The sequence below is a fragment of the Chaetodon trifascialis genome, chromosome 20, assembly GCF_039877785.1.
Source record: "Chaetodon trifascialis isolate fChaTrf1 chromosome 20, fChaTrf1.hap1, whole genome shotgun sequence".
NCBI lineage: Eukaryota > Metazoa > Chordata > Actinopteri > Chaetodontiformes > Chaetodontidae > Chaetodon > Chaetodon trifascialis.
Window position 1 is genome coordinate 5,034,019 of NC_092075.1, and position 18,079 is coordinate 5,052,097.

Here is an 18,079-nt window from a genome sequence, read left to right on the forward strand (position 1 = left end):
ATTAACAAGCAGCCATATTTGAAAAAGGGAGCAGTAGATGTCTTTTTTTTAACCTATGCAGCTCAGCTCTGCGGATGATCCATCAGTCCACCACTGACTGAAATATCTCTGGATGCGCTGTCGTGAACTCTCATGCAGACATTAATGGTCCCAGTGGTCCCTGACTTTTCCTCTGCGAATCTGACATTTGTCGTTTTAAGTAAAACGCCTTGACAGCTATTGTATGGATTGCTGTGAGATTTGCACAAATTCACGTTCCCCTCTGGATGAATTGCAGCAGTCTGGGTGATCCCTTGACTTTTCATCTGGCGCCACCATCAAACTTTAGCCGATGACCAAATACTTGCAAAATGAAGTACTTTCTCAGCGGCCTCAGCTGTACGTCATGTTGTTGTGGTAATTAATAAATGCTAACATGCTAAGCTAAGATGACAATGGTAACACTACCTGCTGGGCACTCTGGTAATCAAGTAGTTTGATAAATAAAAATCAGTGGTAACATGCTGCTAATTAACAGCATGTTATTGATCTAAGGTTCACAATTACTGCCTCATGGTTGACTCCTGGTTGAGAACTTGGTACTGGGTCAAGTCTTGGTATGTATGTACCATACACTTCTTCATCTGCCCTCACACTGACAGAGAAGGATAACGGGGGAGAGATTCAACATGGAGCAGAGCATGATGAGCACGGAGCAGGGCACTGAAACACCATGAGGACTTTGATCGTGGGCTCATGACACCATTAAAGCTGGGCAATGGTCTTGCTAAGCCACCCTTTCGATTCCAGGATAATGAAGGGGTTGAGAGAGAGTGAGAGAAAGTGTCCAAAGGGGCCACACATCTTCATACCCTCCAGTGCAGTTCGCCTGTAATGAGGTTACCAGGAGTTCGGTGCTAATTGAGCACCAGGCATCGTTAGAATACTCAGATTTCTTAAAATGGCATGACGCTCTCCTTCAAATATTCATATAGTCAACAGAGGTTTTTTTTTCCTTCTTACCATTCAGTCAACTAGAAACACTCCCAAACGCCCTGACTGATGGAATAAAATGAGGCCCAAACTGCAGTATTTAAAACAAAGAAAAGCGTTCTCGAATAGAACGGCCTACAAACGCGCTTCGGGCGCACAAATGACTGAGCTCAAGACTTGAATAAGAGGACAATGTCGTAAGCTTCCAAAAGAGGTAGTAACCCTCACAAACAATGTAAAGTTAGCACTGGGGTGTCAGACGCATGTTTAATTCAGTGAGAGAAACAGGCTTTTCGCAGCTCCCCTCGCCTCACCCCTTATCCAGAGTCTTATTCACAATGCTGGAGAACACAGCAGAGACGCCGTCCTGGAGAGATGAGGGCTCGCTTCAGCTCAGAGGAGTCGAGGCAGCTTTAGAAGCGTTCTGTTGTTTGACGTCTGACCAGGCATGAACACTGTGGCACTGTCATGGACAGAAGTGTGCTGTCTATTCTTTAATTGAAAGCAGTTAAGGAAACCCATTTCGAAGGATGAAATGAATTATTGCATGAAACAAAATACAAAGGGAATCACGCAGTGAGAAGCTAGGCTTTCAGTTTAAAGACATCTGTCGCTATCATTGCGAGATCTGTTCAATCATTCCTAAATCAAATTTTCAATCACTCCATCTCTGCTTGTTCAACGTTTCCCACATGAGAAGATTCTGATCGGGAATTTTTACATCTTCTGGCTTTTACAGGCCGCTTTTCTGCAGCACGATCCAAATTCTTGGGTACTAGCACAAGTAGCGAGCTGGAGGAATATACCTGTAGGCTGGTGATGAGAGGCATCAAATAAAGTACCTGGGCCTTGTGGAGAGGGCTATGAATTGCTCTGGTCCTCATACATATCGAAATTACTGGCAGAATTGCTGCAAATTGCAGCTATCTCCACTCCGGCAGTGCAATCTAGTGCAGATGGAGTGTCTGCCAGGGTACAGCCACACCAATCAGAGACAGCATACCCTCCTGAAGGAAGCAGAGGCAGAGCTGGAGGTTGTGGCATCATTGTGTCAGCATCAGGCCTGATTGGCAAGACCGCAGCCGGGTGGCTGACTGGATCCCTGGACAGCCAGCATCAGCGTGTCGGACTGACTGAAGAGGAATCACGCTCTTGAATAATTGATTGGATATGAATGCAGTATTGGAGGGGCTTTAACTGAAAACACTTACATGTGCTCTAAATAATAGATTGCAGGGGATTCAAGTCCTGGGAGATATTGTAGTTTATATTTCTCTTTGTCATGCAGGATATGGTATCATATCATATCTTCCTTTATTTCCTGGCAGCTGCGTTCCACTCTCATCTTCATCAGATCCCCTGCATGTTTTGATTTACACGCCACTGCTTGTGCTGCCACTTTAATCAACAGACAGATAATGCACATGCACACATGTACTCACATTTGAAATACCATATACTGTAGTCGTTAGCAGTGTGTGATAGGGTGTCCTTGTAGATTAAGAGATTTCTAGAGCTTTTGCCCTAGAGATGCAGTTAAACTGGAAAAGAGCGCATACACTTGTGGTCACACGCAAGACACACTCATGCATATTTGAAGATGTGTATTAAATAACCATTTGCATTATTTGCACTAGGGTATGCAGACGGAGTATATCAATATGCATGTATGAAGTGATTTGTAAGCATGAATTGCAGAGACATACAATGCTTTCATATTGCTGGTCTGAAATGTAACTTACATTATTTCTAGAGTACTTTTCAAGCCTTGGTTATATTAAGTGCTTCACAAACAGCATGTGCAGTTACTGAATACTGGTCAAAGCAAAAACTAATAGGATAGAAATAGTACAATAAAATAAAATAGAATGAGATCCTCAGTATAGAGTTCAATAAATAAGGGGCTCTTTTGGGATGAGGTGGGCTTTGAAGGGTTCCGGCCGAGCATCTCAGGTTACATGCAGGCTCACGGGGGACAAGTACATTAGAAACATAGCTGAGTCCCAGACCCTGCAGCGCTTTAAAAGTCAGCAATAAAATCTTAAAACCAATTCTAAAACCTAAAGGCATCCACTGAAGAGAGGCAACGAGGGGTGTAATGTGGTCTCGTCTTTTGGAGTTAACTAAAAGCAAAGAAGCTGCAGTTTGAGGCCAGGGTCGGCTTTCTGAGTAAGAATCAAAATAAAGGGCAGGGCACTAATCTCAGCGTGATGAAATAAAAGCATGAATGATCTTTTCAAGGTCTGCTTGAGAGAGAAATGACTTAATTTTGAAATACTCCATCGATAGCAGAGTTGAAAATTAGTTACAATGTGAGGGGTTCAGTGAGCCCACAGAAGGCTACATGTGACAATGCGTTGCACCCACACACCGACACTGAAAGACACTCGTCAGCGACCTCAGAGACACATCATTTAGTATATGCATTTATATAGTGCATAGTATTTTACTTTTCCAAGGATTATGCTCGTCTTTCCAAGTAATAAGTGAATAGCCAGGGACCAATGTGATGCATAAGCTACATAAAGCCCTTTTCATGCAGAGCCAATTATTATACCAGCAATTGTATGAAATACTCTTGCTGAAACACTCTGTGCCACAGTGAGGAATTAAACATAATGTTAGCAAACTGCTGTGGTTGTACTACCCCATGAAATGGTTTTCTGGATTATAATTATCGGTGGGTACGGCTGGAGGGAGGAAATCTGCAGGGTGAAAAGCAAACAGGCAGCACGAGCCACATGGGTACAGTGTGTGGGCAGACATTGACTGTAAAGAGCTGCACAAGGCACTAAAAAACAATTGTTTTCCTGATGTTACGGTCATCTCTAGGTGACCACAACAAACATTGTTTTGCTTAGGTTCAATATGTTGAAATTTTGTTGTGAAAGGCTTCACATATATGGAATTATTGCATGACTAAAACATGCAGTATTCACAGTGACTGTGAGTCAGATTGTGGATTCAGTGGAATTGCGGACTGAGCGGGGAGAATACAATGAATACATTATGGTCTTACAGAAGTAAGTGGCTGAACCATGTCTCAGGTGTTCAATGTAATTCAAGATTAACATGCTCATCATTGTTTAACGCTTTTAGAAGAGCAAAGTGACCAAAATATGCTGAATAATCGTATACAAATAATGCATATGTGAAATGGCGCCGCACTAGTGGCAGCTTGTTACAGCAGCTCCCGCTTATTTCATTATTCCTTGTTTATATTGCTTGTTTGTTATTTAATGTCCTTTTTACTGATGCCCTCTGTGTTTGCTATCTCCTTTGCTGCTGTAATACCTGAAATTTCTCCACTGTGGGACTATTAAAAGTATATCTTATCTTAAATATATAAAAGGGAGAATAGACATTGGTTGCTTCATCTCATTTAGAAATCAGCTCACGAGATGCAGCTAACAACATTGTGTACATCTTGAGTAATTCTATCAATGTGAAAACTGTTCATTTTCTCATGTGGTCAGGTCAGGACATTGTCCGGAGATTGTCTGTGTCGGATGCGTTCTGGTCCTTTGGTTTAGGCGAGGGGTGGAGTGAATTCTCTTTGTGAATTCATGGGCTTGATGGACATTATGTGGACATTTGTGTCCTGACATAGAGCTCCTCCAGGTAATGTCTAGATAAGGTCTGTACTGCATATGAAAGATGCTTACTCCCCAATTCTGTTGAAAAAAGCATCCTGATATGTTGTAAGATATGCAAACTGACAACTTGTTTCTCTAGTGGAGTCTGGGGGATCCAATGTCACCTGCTGTAAACAGCTCACACTCTTTTAAATTTAATATTTGCTTCCTCGAACAGAAAAAAGCCCCACGAGGACTAGTCCTACACTGCACAATGGACAAAAAAACAGCAAATTATATTGTGAGAATAATTTAAAATGTCCAATAATTCTTACAATATGGTTATGGGGACGATCGTCAGAAGCAAACAGAGTGGAGGGATTTGACAGCGACGTGACAGCAGTTTTTTAGAAACTGTGGATGAAATGAAGCGACACATGGGATGATGGTGAGCACCTGGCGGAATAATGAGGCTATTTATTCCCTCTAACGGGAACAGAGAGAGTTCAGGGGGAGACTGTGTTGAGTCTTGGGGAGAGTTTCTCCAAGCTGTGACCTTCCTGCAAGGTAGCAGCCTTTATTGACTCCACACCAGTTTCAAATCAGCCCCTTGTGCACATTGTGGCCGTGCATGTGTATGAGCTTGTGCATGCTTAGGCTTGGTGTGTTTTACATTAATGCATGTGCATCCTCCTGGCTGGAAGATGCATGTGGTGAAATTGCAAAACGCAATTGATAAGGTACTAAAAACCATATATTAAAGTAGTTTACATCTGAAAGTAGTTCATTTTTTCGTAAATTTGTTGTGGAATAAAAATATCATTATAACTTTTCTTTTGCTGAATTTTTTAACTTTAGCCCCTTCTTCACTCTAGGCTTTAATTTATGCATCGCTTCCTCCTTAACAACCTATTGGATTTTTTATCCCTCCTGAACTGCTGCCTCTCCCCTTCTCTTCCTCCAGTGTGTGCCGGCTTAATCGCTAACAAATCCTTGCTAAAGTCGCTCATCTGTTTCCTTTTTGAGCTACCTCACCAATTTTCCTGCATTCGTCATCTCTCCAATTTTTTCACCTGTCCTGTCTGTCTAACTCTCTTAATGTCTCAGTATAATATATATTCACAAACTGCGCGGGCATGGACATTAGCAAACTGTGCAGCTGAAAGCCTTGCCTCTAAATGAGGCAGAAGCATCACTTATCTGTTAAAGACTGGGGTAATAAATCTCCCAGAGAACGATCGATCAACACTCCCTCCCCCCTCTCTTCACTAACCCGTGAGTGGTGAAAGGCTCTGACCCTTGACCTTGCTGCTGTCAGTGGTACCACAGCCAAGCTGAGAGAAGAAGCAGCAGCAGCAGCAGCAGCAGCACATGATTGGATTGTTTGGCAGATTTTCACAGATGAACCACTGACAGGGTCAAGGCCTGTCTACAGTGATTGTTTTAGCTGGGATTTTTACTCCTCTATAAGCAGTGTAATCAGTGCTGCTGTCTGCCGCAGACATTTCTGCATTTTTGTAATGCAATTCTGTCTTAGGGTTATGTAAAGGAGAAGAGGTGTATGTTTAAATCCTGGGTCCTTCCCTTCCTGGCCATGCCGACCTCCTCTGGCTTATTTCTATTGCACAAAACTGTCCACAGAAAAAGTAATTGAAAAAGAAAAAAGAAAAACACAGACAGAAAGGCAAAATGGGCCGTCATCCTCACAGGACTCGTGATGTTCTTTGATTTGTGCTCCCTTTTGTACATACAGTCCTCTTTAGATTTTCTACTGTGTGACAAGAATATAAACACGAGCCTCGGGATGCTGCATTGTGGTAGAGGCGAGCGGCGGAGGATAAATGTGTGTAGGGACGTATTTATGCATGGGTCCGTGGGAAAGAAAAAGATTAGGAGAAAGGAAATGATAAAAAAAAGAAAGAAAACGACAACAGAGAAATAGTTGCATAAGGTAAACATGTGGAGTGGCTCTGTGCAAAATGACTTCACTGCTACATGTTTTAAATACATGACATTCTTCAATGCTGGTGAGCAGCTTGTCTATAAATGCCTCATTCTGTTTAGGAGATGAATGCCCTTAAGAGCCCTTCATGAGAGTGAGAATGTGGTTGTGCATCATGCAGTGTGGTAGAAGTGAAACAACCTTGCAACTGTTGGATTATGCAGTTTCTACCAACGGCGGCGAAACCACGGCACTATTATGATCTTTTTGTCAGTGGTTCTTGTGGTTCGACAATACGAGGCTCTGACTCTTCATCGCCATGCCCCTCGTCTTCTCCCAGGACACCGACCGCTCAACAGAATAACGTCTCATCACATTTATTCTTTCAGTCCCATTGTATGTGCGTTCCGGCGATGTGCGTGGACAGTGTGTTCTCTCCAGAGTGAAGATGAATGGGCTCCCCCGCTGCGTGTGGCTCCTCTGCTCCTCTTCACTCTGAGTAGTTCTACAGGCCGGGAGTTAATTGCCAGAGACTCTGTGCTATTTCGCACTGATGTGAGAAACACGGGTAGGACTCCTGCCGCAGACATGAGATAAAGACACTCCAGATAGGGGAGGGATGAAAGGAATGAAAGAGCATGTGAAAGACAGCGGACATGTTTGGCAATTACACAGAATACCTACTGGTTTATCACGTGTGTGGGTGCAGATGAGCGAGGGTGCGCTGCATTTTTTAAGTGTCTCTTCCTTCTTTCTTACATAGTGAGCATCAGAGAAGTTGCAAAAAAGGTTGTTTGGGTTACATGTTTTTATTGAAAACTTGAATATTTCCCCGTTCCCTCTTCTCAGTCTCTCCAGGCTGCCGTTTTGATGTGAAGTGGCACTCACTTGCTAAAGACTGACACAGACATCCAAGCTTTCAAACGCCCATGTCCAAATTATAGTCATCCCCCTGCCTGGCTCCCATCTGCACCATCACTTCCACATAAACACACAAATGTCTTATTCTTTGTGGATGACCTCCCTATAATCACATGAGCTTACAATACTCATGGCGGGCTAAGAGCTCAATTATAGCGCACGCATATGCCCCGCTTGTTAAAGGTTAGCGGTATGTAAAGTGGTTAACGCTGCAATTTTCTGCAGAATTTTGAGCAATTTTTCTGACAGGCAAGGGAAAAGACTGTATAGGACAGGAAACAGGGTTTGCTTTTCTCTTTCTTCTCAGTGGCAGCTGTAAGTGTATCTTTAATGAGGCAGTCAGCCGAGGAATGTTAGATCACAACAAGGCACTAGTCAGATAGAGGACGACTTCCAGGCAGAACAGTCAAGACACATGGGTCTTATTACACTGTTCCCCCCCTCTTGCACTGCTGGGGACCATCACAGAAATATGATGATGTGACATGCTCTGGGCATCCTCAGTAAAAAGAGAATCACTAAATACTTGAAGGGGAGAAAAAATGAAGGGAAACCAATGTTATTTGGTGGTGGTGAAATGAATTAATAGAGCAATAATGTTAGTTGTTTTGCCTGTTGGGCTAACACCTTTCCTTTATTAAATCCATACGCTAACGAGCAAAACGATCAGATATGCCTTTATTGGTTAAGTAACCTTGCAAGCTTGGACATAACATAAATTTGACTTCCCGTCTTCATGTGGCAAAAACTAATGTACAGACAGACAGCCAAGAAATGTCATATATACAAGGCAGGTTTCTGGTTTGCTGGTAACTGTATATACAGCTAGAATGCAACAAAAGGGGTGTAAATAAATAATAATGCGTAATCAATATGTTGACCGTGCTGTGTATTGTGTGTAGCTGCAGGCTTATAACAGAGACTTAGAACTGTGCTGCAAGTAGAATGTTATGTGCAGGGTAGATGCTATTTCACAGCTATTGAACAGATATTGTTTAGAGGCGTCATGTGTTTGAGTTATCGTTTCATTACTGTAAAGTCACATGGAAAGATATTGTTTCTGTGCTTGCCTGATTCGGAGCACAGTGATGCGAATTAGAGGGCTGCAACAGGACAAAGAGCAGATCCGTTTACCCGGCAATCATCACAGGATGAGAGAAGGAGGAAAGTTTGGATATGAAAATATGGGAAGCTCCAACTATGGCACCAAATAAAGTTAAGTTTCACTTTAGTTTTCGCTCTCCCTCTCTCTGTTTGCAATTTTTGGCAAAATGTGACTGATGGTTAAACAAAATGTGCACATGAAACCGCACAACTAGCCTGCAATCTCTAAAACAAATCCAATCTGAAGCAATAATGGCTGCTCTGAAGTCTGACATCACAACATCTGGTCTGCACCTCTTGCTGCACTGAAAATAACACGAACTGTCAGAGAAACAAGGACACGATCCATAACATTTCCATCAACTTCTGCTTCCCACCGCCTCAGGCTGGAGCTGTTTTTTAAGGGAATTTAATAAAGCTTATTTTCAGTTCATGTCTTCTACAGCTGGCTTATTAAACAGTTGAGTAACCATATTAGCATTTTTGTTTTAGATTAAAACAATCCATAAGGGCTACAGTGTGTCTTGCCTTCCCCACGGGATGAGGCAGACAGATTTTATGGCATTTGGGTGAGACCGTCAGGAGTGGCCTGGCACATCTGGGGCAGTGGGCAGTAATAGTCGTGAGATTGTATAAACAGCCTTTTGCAGAGCTTTAACCTGAAGCACCTGCTGAAAGGGAGGAGTTAAACAGCTTGAGGCAAGACTTAAAGGGATCCTACAACCATGTTTGCTGTCTCAGGTGGTGTACAGGTCCTGGAGTGAAGGCAGGTTGGTGCCATTTTCATCAGTTTGGACTGTCTGATGCAGCTTCTGATGCTTTGCAGCCAACCAAGGAGTGTACAACAGCTCCTGTTACAACTTCCTCAGTTGGCACAGGAAGCACACGCTCTGCTGGGCCTTTTTACAAAGCTTCATCTAAACCTGAAAACTTCCATGGCGGCCGCAGTGTTGAATGTGGTGCAGGAGGTGCTGTGGGCAGCTGAGTCTCAGCTAAGACTGGTGGTGCAGCCATTTGTGTCGAAGGAAAAGAGCAGCAGGGAGAAAACGCTTCCCTGGGGGATGAAAGAGCAGGGGGTGAGCTTCCCCAGCATTCTCCTGTTGCTTTCTCTCTCCCAGGAAGTTGCTGATCCACTGGTAGAAGTGTACTGTTGAGTGAGTGAGTTTTGAGCAGGACAAGAACGAAGATCCTTGCACTGGGTAACTCTCCATTAAGGATAGATAGATAGAGTGCAGTGCCATGATGACTGCTTCATTAAGCAACGTGTGTGCCCGGAAGGCAAACAGCAGGGGATCCAGCAGGGGGCCTGTGATGTGCTTTCGGTTGGCCACCACTAGTTTTTCAAAGAATTTTGAGGCCACCGATGTGCAGGGAACAGGCCTGTAGTCATTGTTCCTGTCACGCAAGCTTTATGGGAAACAGTAGGATTGTGCAGCATTTGTAGCAGGATGAAACTTCACACAAACTGAGTGATCTGTTTAAGATCTGTGTGAGGACAGAAGCCAGTTGGTCACCACAGGCCTTCAGACAGAAGTGTGAGACGCCATCTGGGCCTGGGGCTGTCCTGGTCTTTTGTCTTTGACTTTGGAGTTACAAGGCGTTCTTCTTCATTGATGCAGCACGCAGGTTGAATGGCAGGAGCGGCTGGCAGAGGGAATCATCTGGCATTGCAGGTTTGTGGCTGTACGCCTTTATTGCTAAACAAGTCGTTTCTGGAACACATGTTCTCCATCTGCACTGCCGCCTCGAAGCGTTACAGTATCAGTGCGCTCCATCAGATAATTGGCCCGTCTTCCCACAGTGTTTACCACTGGCTTTCTAGATTTTAGGTTTTGTGTATGTTGGAAGGAGATGAGTGATCAGAGGGTTCAAAAGCTGCATGGGAGACTGAGCGGTAAGCATCCTTTAATACTGTGCGACAGTGTGTTTCTGTCCCCTGTGGGAAACTTAATATACTGTCTGTGTTCGTGCAGTTCACGGCTGAGGTTTGCTCTGCTAAAATCCCCCAGAATAATGAGAAGAGAGTCTGGGTGTTCTTGCTCCATACTGGTTATCTGGTTAGCCAAGCGCTGCAGTGCCGCCCTCACAGAGTCTTGAGGCGGGATGTAAACACTGGCCAGAATAAAAGAGGAACACTCCTGTGGCGAATAAAACGGCTTACCGTAAATGAAAAGAGCTTGAATGTGAGGGCAGCACTGTGACATCAATACACCAACCTTCGCTGATATAAAAGCAGATTCTGTCTCTCCTAATTTCCCTGATACACGGGCTCTGATACACAATCCATTCCTTAGAGAGGAAAAGCAGGCAGATACATAATGTAATGTCCAGAGTGGATTCACCTCGCCAGTTTATGTAACTCAAAGTGCAACAGAGATTGAAGAGCCCTTGTAGGTTCTGTTCTGAAGAGTAACAGCTTGTCTGTTTTACTGCCCAGAGAGCAAAGTTTCATTCGGTTGGAGCTTTAGCAGCACTAGTTTGCCCTCTTGCTTCAGAAAACTGCCGCTCCTCAAACTAGAACTTGACACATTTTCTCACTGTGTCAAAATGATAATTAGGGATCAACATTTTGTCCTCCAAATGCTTCAAAAACCAGTGAGCAGTGTCTGTTATTCTTTTTGCCTCAAAGAAGAGAAGACTTGGCTTTACCTCTCAGTTTGGGGTTTTACGCTATTCACATAATTCCTGCACTTCATATGAGACAAAATGTGTATTGATCCAGAAAAAAAGGGTCTGAAATGACTTTAGTGTGTAGAAGAAAAAACTGAACTGATAAGAAAGCTGAATGAAAACAAATAACGGGATGACAGGAATCCAATCCAGCAGTTGGTATGACAACAAATGAATATTAATTAATGTTACTTGGAGCTTGCAGAAAACTAGAATTCCATTTAGAGGTATTGATTAAGCTGTAAATGCTCCACTGATTAATAAAATTGAGCACTGCTCAAGAATGTTAAAGGTTTCTGTTTTTGTACGGAAAGAAAAGGTAAAGCAAGGCAAATCTTTAATCAAGTATAAATGTAATAAAATCATAAAAAGTTTCTCTTTCTGTGTAATTTAAATGAATCGCTCAGACATGTTAGAATAATGTTTGGAATTTCAAACATGCTTTTTCAGGGCTTTTCCTACAATTACACCTAAACCGACAACTAAACTCTCCGACAAAAAGCCTGCAAAACACTTGTGTTCAGCGTCACAGCTGATGATAGCTTTGCACTGGAAATTGTCTGTGTCAGCTTTGGACTAATTTTCCATAATTGTACAACACACACCAGCTGAATTGACACCTTTGAGTTTTTGTTATAATATTTTGCTTGTGCACCAATATGAATTATAGCTGCAGTTAATGGACGCATAAGGCAGGACAGAGGACATGAAATGACAATAGACAATTTATCTACCCTCTTCTGCTGGATTTAAGTGCTGCTTTCAACACTACAGACCAAGATATGTTATTGTAATAGGCCATCTGGAAAACTAGGTTAGTCTCCCTGGGACAGCAATAAACTGTTTCAGGACCTATATTACAGATAGACAAGTCTACGTCAGCCTCAGAGACCAGGTGTCTAATAGATTTGATGGCAACAGTGGAATTGCCTTGACCCAGTTTTATGCTCATTGCATGGTCTTTTGGGAGAGATTATTCAGCACTATATTAGCTTTTACAGTTATACACACATCATGCAGAAATTCTATCTTTATATAATCCATAGGACCCAGATTCTCTTCTTCATTTGCTATGTGCTGCCCGACATAAACGGCATCCAAATGACAGCGAATGACTGACACATGCTGCCCTTCTCTTTAAAGAGGAAAAGAAAAAACAGGTCCCAAATCAAAGTGTTTTACACCGAAGCGAGAAACCAACTGGTTGTCGACCTAATCGTTATCCTTCACGGTAAAACTACACCTTCATCATTAAGTAACAACAACAGACTGTCTTAAATCAAAGTGACTCACTACGGTAGCAGTTTTAGAATTGACACTCCTCTTAAAATCCATATGTTGATACCTAAGCTGCCAAAATTAGATATCCCCATTGATTTTCCCAGAGCTGACCCCTCTTCATTTGCCTCATGCACATGCTAGCAAATGTGCTAGAAGTTTCTCACATGTGTGATTGTGTCATCCTGCACATCTCCTGGATTAGTGAGCAATATTAGTCTGGCGGAGGTAGCTGCAATGAATTTCTCTCCAGGCTGCAGGCAAGCATGGATCCATTTTTCATTTTTGCCCTGAGGGTAATCGATGATGGGGGTGACGAGACAACAGCACACCCTGAATGAGCAAGGGTACTCTGAAAGGTTCAAAGTAGCCTGCCGGCTCATTCAAATTCAGTCTGCTAAATCCTGAGCTTTCCATATTCCCACCATGTTCCTACAGCGTCCCATAGGGAGCTCGAGCTGGCACTCTAACCACGTTTTTTATTATGGGCTGCACTTTGCAATGGCCTCAGGTCAGCAAAGAGACCTAGATCTCCATTAATTCACATAAACTCTGCAAAAGCTACAGTATATACAAGCAGCCTTACATCTAGCAAGGACAGGGAGTGGTGAAAGTGATGAAGAACCCCAAACCATGGAGGCCAAGCTAATATTAAAGAATTACACAGCTGCAGTCCGAAATGTTCCCAACCTATATATGTAATGTGAATTATTAATTACTGAAGCTCATGTCTGAAGGACGCCTGGAATAACTTCATGTTATGCTCAGATCATAGCAACCAAAATCAATGGCAAATCTTTATTTGATTATTGAATTTCTAAGCAGATTAGTGTAAAATATTAGAAGACTCTGGATAACAAACTCACAGAACGGTAGCCACGTTAAAAAAAAAAGTGCCGCTGTACCACTCATTACCTGCAGGTGGCACAAGTGTTAAAATTGCTGCATCTATTACTCTCCTTTCCTGTAGGTGGCGCAGATTAGTCTATTTGTGAGTGCATCACCATACGCTTACAATTTAAAGCTTCCTTTACTTATAATTCATAGGATTGCCTAAATGAAACAGCTTCTTGGTTTGATAACAGTAATAAACAGCGATCGGACACTAAATAAATAAATAACCTCCCATGTGCCATCATTCATCTGCAATATTTAGCATGCAGGGCTGCTCACAGATACTTCATAACGTCTCAGCAACGCTCTCAAAGTGTATGTGTGTATACATGCTTTAATCAGCAGTGCTGATGGGAGAGTAGCTCAGCTGTGGTGTGGCACGTCCGTGACCTTGACCATGACCAAGTGTGTGTTTTTACAGAAATAGACTTCTTAAGGCTCCGCTTACTCTACCAATCGAATCTCGAGCAAACTGTGATGATTCAAAGACATGCAGACTTACCGTGGTGGTATCTCATTAAGCCGAATTTCCTCGGGAAACAACTTTTCTGCAAATGCTAAGCATTTCTAAGCTCTGGTGTTTCTGTGTAAGCAGAGCGGATTCGGTGATCAGTAATGCAAGAACATGAAAGAGCTTTCTGAGCCAGTATTTTACCCATGGATGCTGATTGGGCAACAACGTTCATGCTTAATGGCAGGTTTTATGAAGTTTATAAGAGAAGCTGCTTTCACATCAACTTTGATGAGATGAATCATGAGTGGTGGGCATCTCGCCAGCTTCAGAGCATTGTCACCACCACAATCTCAGTTAACCATGAATCACAGTGCAGTCACAGTATGTGCAGCATGTGCTAAGTAGGAGTGCAGCAGCCCTGAAGGTTCTGGGATCAGGACAAAACGAGCGAGTGCTTGAAGGGTGGCTAATGGTTCAGAAGCGCGGCTTTCAAGCACAAGCCCAAGGTCATGTTTTCAACGACGGCATTTAAAGCACTTCAGCTGTATATGTAGACTGTAGGTAAGTGTGGTGACGTGCTGGACTGCATGTTAAAGGAAGAAGAAAAGAACAACGTATCACTGAGGCATGTCACTGGGGGGCTGTGGGTATACAGGGATAATAGATGAGATTATGCAGCAATTAAAGTCTGCGATCCCTGCGAGATGTCGATTGCGTCTGTGAAAACAGTGATTAGATGCTGCCACAGAGTCAAACTCCTCGGCTGCAGTTCGGTTTTGGGTTAAGTCACCTGTCCCAGATTCACCCTCATACTGTGCGTGCTTTCCTGCTCGTCAGTCTTCGTACTTTCATACTTGGTGTGAGAGGCCTGCTTTCATCCTGCTACCTGAGCAAATGTCAGGCCAATTAAAAAGAAGCTAAAAGGCCAGTCTATGATGGAAAGAACAAGCTGTACATTTCTGAACCCTTTCGGATCAGGACTTTTTTTGCATGTTGTATGAATGTAAACATAAAACTAAGCAGTGATATGAAAGTCTCATTCCATAAAGCTGTGCTGAATATGTCGCAGGTGACGCTCTAGAGCAAGCCGCTAACTTTGAGCCGCAAGAACCACGGAGCTGAAGAGTAGCCCCCTCCCCTGAGAGGAAATATTTTTGGTACATTTAATGAGAAGTTGTGAGAAGACGAGGGATTTGGCTTTGATAAAGTTAATAATTTCACAGCAGAATTCATTCTTTGTTGGCATTCTCTTCCTGTCAAATTTGAGGGGAGGCACGGACTTACAGTATGTGTCATGCTGCCAGCATGAGAGACAAGGATTTGGATGGGCACGCCGAGAAACACACATTTTCAGCAGAAGGCGACTGCTGAAAAGGCTAAAAAAATTAATTATACTGCTGTTATGTTTGTCACGCGTAAAAAAATATTGTAATTGAATATCAAATCGCTGGGCTTTTTGGCTCGCGTCGTGATTTTGTGGTGCGAGACGGACAGCTCTGGTGAAGTGCACTTACACACACCTTTTAATTTACTGAAATATTCTTTGTCGCTTTCACTGAAATGGCTTTCATTGTCACAGAACTGTAGCTGTTACTGAATTTTTGATGATATGAAGGGTCAGAGCCATCTAATTTCTCTCTGTCTGCCTCTCTTTGGGCTTCTTTTTATCTTGCTCCATCACCATGACTAACTATTTCACTCTCTGTGAGCGAGAATCTTTCCTCTTTCTGCTTTGAGTTGGAGCGAATTCATGTTAGTGGCTATCAATATGTTCTTGATAAGGTGATAGTTTTGAAGTCTTGTAATCAAGATTACAAAGTTGTGTAAGAATCTACTCTCCAGGGTTTTCCCTGCTGTAGAATTGCAGGACGGCATGCGTGCGTGCATGAGTCACACTGACGCACAGTCGCACACCTGAGCCACTTACCGAGCCAGTGTTCGCCGGTGATCTTGCCAAATCCCTCACGATAGGACTCCCATCCTCTGAAGAAGTTGACAGAGCCATCCTCCCTGCGTTGGATCACCTACACAGCCAAGACAGCAAGGCGAGGGGTTAAGGGTCACATGAGATTCATCTCACACAGTGCATTTCATCCTCCTCTGTGATGAGTCACTCTAAGTCCCACTCTTGGTCGCTGAGCTCATCTAGAACTAAACTAAATGAACTCATAAATGCTTGCTCTTTCACAAATGAATAATGCAAACGCTCTTCCCACTAAAAAGGCAATTTGTCGGAAGCTAATAAAAGGAATCCATTAAATCTTGACTGACTTTGAATCAAATCGCTATGGAATCTGAATCCTTAATTGAAATCACAGAGAAGAGATTATATTCATAGAACAATAATCCTAAATACACAAAGAGAGATGAAATTTCTATATAAAGCAATGGCGTGTGGAGAAATTATGTGGTAGGGTTTTGTATGGCAACCCTTGCAGTATGAGAAACAAAGGCTATAATAGCAAATATTTGGCAGTTAAGCTCAGCTGTGTGTGTGCGCGCGCATGTGTGATGCAGCATCTGTATCACCCCATGAAAAACGCTATCCATTAAAAGTGCTGACATACCAAGTGTCAGGCGGAGGATGAAAGGAAATTGGAAACGTGCTCCTGGAGAGGAAATGCATGCAGATGGAAAAGAGTAGAAATCGCTGCTGGAAGGCTGCGTTCATGTTGAAATGACAAAGGAAATCCATGAGACAGTTTATGTTCAGCATGACTAATCCCCTAACATACCATAGGGCTCCATATGGCGCCTTTGCCTTTAACATCCGAACAGAAAAAGAACAAAATCCTGCAGCGCAACGGCAAAATCTTCATCCTCATCATTTTGATCCTCATAATTGTCGTCATTGTGATCATCTTAATCATCATTACTGGATCATCATCACTTATCAGCACCATCTAGAGACTGTCTGGATCCCTCATCTCCTCGTTCAGAGCTCTCTGCATTGCTCCAACGTAATTCCAAGGATTGATTTCCTCCCTTATTCCAGATAAATGATCATCTTCAAGCATGAATTCTGCTGTCAGATTCAAGCCCCTTCCTCTCGTCAGTGAAGCAGTCTTTTTCGGGAACCTCAACTCTCTTTCCAAAGATTCCAGGTCTCTTGCATAAGCCTCATCCCTTGCCAGCCTTTATATCCAAGTAAGACAAGAGAGCAGCTAAAAATAAAGATCTGTTTAATGCTGTCATTGCTTAAAACAGCAGGGCATTGTGGATTTTAGCAAATATTACTCAAACAGAGTAAATAATGCATTTGTTGGGGACTATTTTCAGCTGCAGATTAATACACATTTGATGTGCCAGTTTATTTTGATTCAATCCCACAAACACCGTCCTGCTGCCATATATACTCAATACAGTGGCGGCCCTCATAGTAATGATGGATCATGGCAGCCAGCGTGACTGTGCTGCTCACTGATGTGTTTTTAATAGTTTTTGGCCAAAAGGAGGTCAATGTCACAGAGACTTAAGATATCTCTGGTGAGACAGGAAAGACTTTTCAGGAAAGACAATTCATTGTCTTTTCATGGGATTTGCTGACAATAAGGAAACTCTGAAATATCACCTCACTTGTCCTTTAATCTATTTACCCCATTATGGGCTCTTTATAGAGCAACGGAAACATACAAATGCTAACTGTTTATTCTGCTTCTGAACCCCTCCCCCACCGGTGGTAATAGTGTGTGGAGTGCTGCACAAAGTTATCAATTAAACATAATGAAACAAAGGCATTTATATCAGCTGTTGCATAAGACCCTCACAGGCTTTACCCCAGTCATGGTGCGTTAGACCATCAGACTCGCGTCCCAGTAATCGGTGATGATGTCAGTGATTATTCTTCTTCACTTCCTCAAGCCAATATGGAAATCTAACTCGACAGTTCTGCAGAATTTGACTCTGAATCGGAGGTAAAACTAATTAAAACGATGCAGTGACTGACTGTTATTACCATGAGTGATAATTTACTGTAGTCTTGTGTTACTCATTACAAATGATTTCTGTCTACTCGGAGCCTATTGTGTGAGCTGCGAGTAGACAGTAGACTCTCTAGTGCATGGTTATATATCATTTCTACAGATTTCAATATTAATGTGTGGTATAGGATATACAGAAATGACGTAATCAGTCATTCATACACAGGGCTCATTTTCACATTTCAATGCTACAGAACAGCTTAATGCACAGTGTCAACTGCAGTTAATAAAACAGTACTAATACTGTATACTTTCATAACGTATGTGTCTGAGCGAGCTAGCGACAGGG

General features: G+C 42.7%; 1 protein-coding gene across 2 annotated transcripts in view; it reads right to left on the reverse strand.

Annotated features, from left to right (window-relative positions):
* The window catches only part of fibcd1b (fibrinogen C domain containing 1b), a 95,768-nt gene that overhangs the window by 17,919 nt on the left and 59,770 nt on the right, over positions 1 to 18,079 (reverse strand). For both annotated transcript variants that reach the window (XM_070988529.1, XM_070988530.1), the window contains one exon: positions 15,738 to 15,834. In XM_070988529.1, coding sequence (XP_070844630.1) covers positions 15,738 to 15,834 — 97 coding nt within the window. The remainder of the gene's footprint in view (positions 1 to 15,737; positions 15,835 to 18,079) is intronic.